Source organism: Lactuca serriola, chromosome 4 (genome assembly GCF_051521515.1).
Source record: "Lactuca serriola cultivar US96UC23 chromosome 4, Lser_US96UC23_V15, whole genome shotgun sequence".
NCBI lineage: Eukaryota > Viridiplantae > Streptophyta > Magnoliopsida > Asterales > Asteraceae > Lactuca > Lactuca serriola.
The window spans coordinates 116,208,574-116,212,766 of NC_136411.1; the positions used below are offsets into that span (position 1 = coordinate 116,208,574).

At 36.3% G+C, this 4,193-nt stretch overlaps 1 protein-coding gene across 1 annotated transcript; it reads left to right on the forward strand.

The window, feature by feature from the left end:
• Positions 1-497: 497 nt before the first annotated feature.
• On the forward strand, positions 498-3,362 carry LOC145098753 (O-fucosyltransferase 6-like). Its single transcript, XM_079036359.1, has 10 exons — positions 498-746; positions 829-888; positions 993-1,083; positions 1,257-1,333; positions 1,408-1,496; positions 1,594-1,777; positions 1,854-2,035; positions 2,108-2,210; positions 2,330-2,661; positions 2,747-3,362. The coding sequence occupies exons 1-10, from the start codon at positions 498-500 to the stop codon at positions 3,207-3,209; spliced, it is 1,830 nt and encodes a 609-aa protein (XP_078892485.1). The 3' UTR covers positions 3,210-3,362.
• The last annotated feature ends 831 nt before the right edge of the window (positions 3,363-4,193 follow it).

Sequence of the window (4,193 nt, forward strand, 5' to 3'; positions counted from 1 at the left end):
ATCTTACTATATCTTTTGTAGAGAATTAACTTTTTTATACTATATCTTTTTGTAGAGAATTAACTTTTTTAATTTTATTTTAGTCTAATTTTTATGTTAGTAATAATATAATCTGATTCAAAGAGCTAGATTTCCCTATTTTTAACATCTTTGATTTTTTTTAGTTTACTAAATTCTATTCACAACGTACAACTATTTAAAACATTACCTAAATATACCCTTTCATTTCTATTTAGATAAAGTATTTGCACTTTATTACGATAGGCTCAAGATTCATGGTAATTCCCACGTGACAATATCTTGCCCTTGTTCAAATTCTCTCTAGGGATTCTTTTTGTTGTTATATAAAAAATAATAAAATAATGGCGTTTCGGATCATGAACAAAAAGGTGTCCAACAAAAAAATGTATCTTTCTCTCGCAGTCGCCGTCGGCGCTACCACCACCAGGTATCGTCCGTCACCGCTGCCGTTTACAGCGTTGTAAAATACATTCATCATGAAGAAGACAACCCAGCAGCACCAGCCACAGCACCATCGCCGGAACCCTAACCGCATCAGCAACAACTCGGTGCTTGGTATATTACAAGGCCTAATATTCTGCCGCCGCCGCAACCTCGGCAGCCACCTCCTCCCTTTCTTCTCTGCCCTCGTCGGTTGTTTTCTTTTTCTTTTTGCTTTCATATCATTTCTATCTCCACCAATCAACCACCACCATGTCCATCATTTCCATTATAACCATAGCTTGGTATTTAATTCTTGAATCCGCTCCTTTTTCTTCATTTGACATCATCAAGCTCATTCAATTTAATATATATTTGAATCAACAGCTTGATGACGAAATCGATTTCCAATCACATATTGGAAATACGTCAACTTTTCTTGTTCCCGTAAGCATTTGATTAATATACTTTTTTTTTAATCCCATTAATTAATCAATTAATTACGTTTCTTTTCTCCTAAATAAACTTGTTCATCAAAATTGATGTCGCAGAGAGCAGGAGGGAGTTTAGGAGATGAAATATGGACGTTGAGTCAATCAGAATTACATCACGGTTGCTCCCAAAAAAGTGAAACTTTTCAAGGTTTTCCCGTTAGTATTATTTTGGGTGTCGATTAACTCTCTCAAATTTCTATTATCATGTCATGTTTTTCGATTTGTACAAACCAAGAAAATTCTTGATGTTTACGCCTTGCATGCATGCGAAATGATTCAGAAGATTCGTGGATGAATTCGTTCCTTTAATTTATTTTGTAGATGGGGATGCGAAAACAAATCCCCAAAGGTTCTTGCTGATCGTCACAAGTGGCGGTTTGAATCAACAACGAACTGGGGTACCTTTTTTATGTTCCCATATATAGAAAGAAAATGAAACCCTAGCACTGATCTTTCATTAGCATGCATGCAGATAACGGATGCTGTTGTTGCAGCTTATATGCTTAACTCGACATTAGTTATTCCAGAATTAGATAATAGATCGTACTGGAAAGATCAAAGGTCGGCATAAAAATTGCCAATTAATTTTATCTTCGGGATTTTAGGTTTGATCAGCTATTTATTAGTAGTTCTTGTACTAATATTCCTCATTGTGTAGCAACTTTTCCGACATTTTTGATGTTGACTGGTTCATAACGTATCTCTCAAAAGACGTTAACGTTGTAAAACAACTCCCAACCATCGATGGAAAATCCCTTCACCCTTATCGAACTCGGATACCCCGTAGGTGTGATGCGGAATGCTATGAATCTCGTGTCGTACCACTTCTCGAGAAGAAAAAGGTCAGATCTTGATTGGTTTCTGTGGGTTTCTTTTGTGTTGGGGAAATCTATTACGAGGTAATGTGATGTGTTGCAGGTTGTTATGCTTACAAAATTCGATTACAGGCTCGCAAATAAGTTGGATACCGATTTACAGAAGCTCAGATGCCGAGCTAATTATCATGCTTTAAGGTATACGAATCCTATACAGGAAATGGGTAAAAAGTTAGTCGAACGAATGAGGATGAAAAGCAATCGTTACATCGCACTGCATTTGAGGTAAAACTACGCACTAATGCCCGTGTTCTCTTTTGAAGTTACAATTTACATACTTATTTTAATAAACAACAGATTTGAGTCTGATATGCTTGCGTTTTCCGGATGCTACTTTGGTGGTGGAGACAAGGAACGACGAGAGTTGGAACAAATACGAAAGAGATGGGAAACGTTACATGTAATATAAACTCCTTTTTCTTAAAGATTGCGTTTTTCATTGGATAATGTAAGGCTATTGAACATGAACATGCTGACAGTGGTGGACACATTGAATTTAATTTGTTTGCTTATATTCAGAAACAAAGCCCCGATAGGGAACGAAGGCAAGGGAAATGCCCGTTGACGCCAGAAGAAGTCGGGCTTATGCTAAGAGCATTAGGATATGGGGAAGATGTTCACATCTACGTGGCATCTGGTGAAGTTTATGGAGGCGAAGATACATTATGGCCATTGAAACAACTCTTTCCTAATGTCCATTCAAAGGAATCTATTGCGACTAAAGAAGAGTTAGCACCATTTGCACCATACTCTTCCCGAATGGCCGCTCTCGATTTCATTGTTTGTAATGAGAGCGATGTTTTTGTGACCAACAACAATGGTAACATGGCTAAAATGTTAGCGGGGAGAAGGTACGATACTTTTAAAACTAGTCCATATATACCATTTTCTCTTTTGAAATCATTATGTTATTTTTTCATTATTTTCTCAATCCAGGAGATACTTTGGGTACAAGCCAACGATCAGACCAAACGCCAAGAAACTTTATCGATTGTTCTTGGATCGTGGTAACATGACATGGGAAGAATTTGCTTCACGAGTCCGAACTCATCAGATTGGATTCATGGGACGACCAAATGAGTCTAAGCCGGGAAAGGACGAGTTCCATGAAAATCCAATCGCATGTATATGTGAACATTTTAATAATAGTCGAAGTCTAAACGAAAGTAAAAATCAAAGTGAAATCAAACATAATAACCAGGATATTCAAGCAAAACAAAGCCATAGAAATGAGTCCGAAGTCATAGTCAAGGAGCAATCAACGAATCAACAACACGACCATTCTTTCACGCAACACATCAAGAGTGAAAATGGCATTCGAGTGGAAGAATTGCCGAGAAGAAATGAAAATTGTTCGGACCATAGCGATGTGAAACTGTGTCATCAGACTAACCCATAAGCATTTCATATTTTTGTCGTTTCTGCGAGTCGTGTTTAAATTAGTTCACTTTGTTACCGGATCATGTCATAATCGTGAGTTCGTTACAAACCGTGTATACAAAAAGAGAATAGTATTCACATGATTAATAGGACAGTTGCATGTATATATTTTATGTAATCAATGTAAAAAGTAATGCACTTTTGATGGATTATTATTACAGTTAGTTTAAATTATCCATCCCCTCTTAATTATGATATTTTGAGAGGTTAATTGTGCAAAATCGTACTTCTTGATATTGTGTTTGTAGTCTATTTTCATTCCAGTAACTTAACATTGAAAATAAGCAATATTTATATCCGGGTTGGAGCCATGATTTTGAAAAGAGGGCTTAAAGAGATTGATATTAGAATGAGGGAGTCTTAAAATTGATGATAGGCTTTAGGTATAGTGATCTTTATGTTGCAAACCCAAATTCGACGCAACTTGCTTGTGTGGTGTCTTGAGGTTCCACATAAAACCACAAGACTATCCCTCCCACACACATGCCAACTAGTTTCGGTTCTACGATGAGTTCATTAGGGAGGCGACACTAGCTCTGACCAATTACGGTCCCCTTCGTAGTTAAGCTCTTTAGCAATTACAAATCGGCCATACGAAAATGACTATACTAACAACTCACCATGGATTAATACCGCCCCTTAAATATAAATAGAAATTAAACCGACGCCATGATCTTTCTCTTCTTTGGCCTTCATGATCATGCCAAGTCTGGGTCGTGTTAGTCTCACACCACCAAAATGCAGCACACCCATATATATATATATATATATATATATATATATATATATATATATATATATATATATATATATATATATATATATATATATATATATATATATAAAACTTAAATGCTAGTCTTACCGTTAGTAGACCTCATTCATGAAGCCGATCTATAAGGGGGTATAAGGTTATGACCTATAAAATGGCCGTTTAATGGGT

Excerpts from the sequence above, each read along its gene's own strand:
- LOC145098753 (XM_079036359.1), top strand. The coding sequence starts at position 498 with ATGAAGAAGACAACCCAGCAGCACCAGCCACAGCACCATCGCCGGAAC. Across the intron at positions 1,497-1,593 it reads TCGTACTGGAAAGATCAAAG|CAACTTTTCCGACATTTTTG; the intron begins GTCGGCATAAAA and ends CTCATTGTGTAG. Across the intron at positions 1,778-1,853 it reads CACTTCTCGAGAAGAAAAAG|GTTGTTATGCTTACAAAATT; the intron begins GTCAGATCTTGA and ends GATGTGTTGCAG.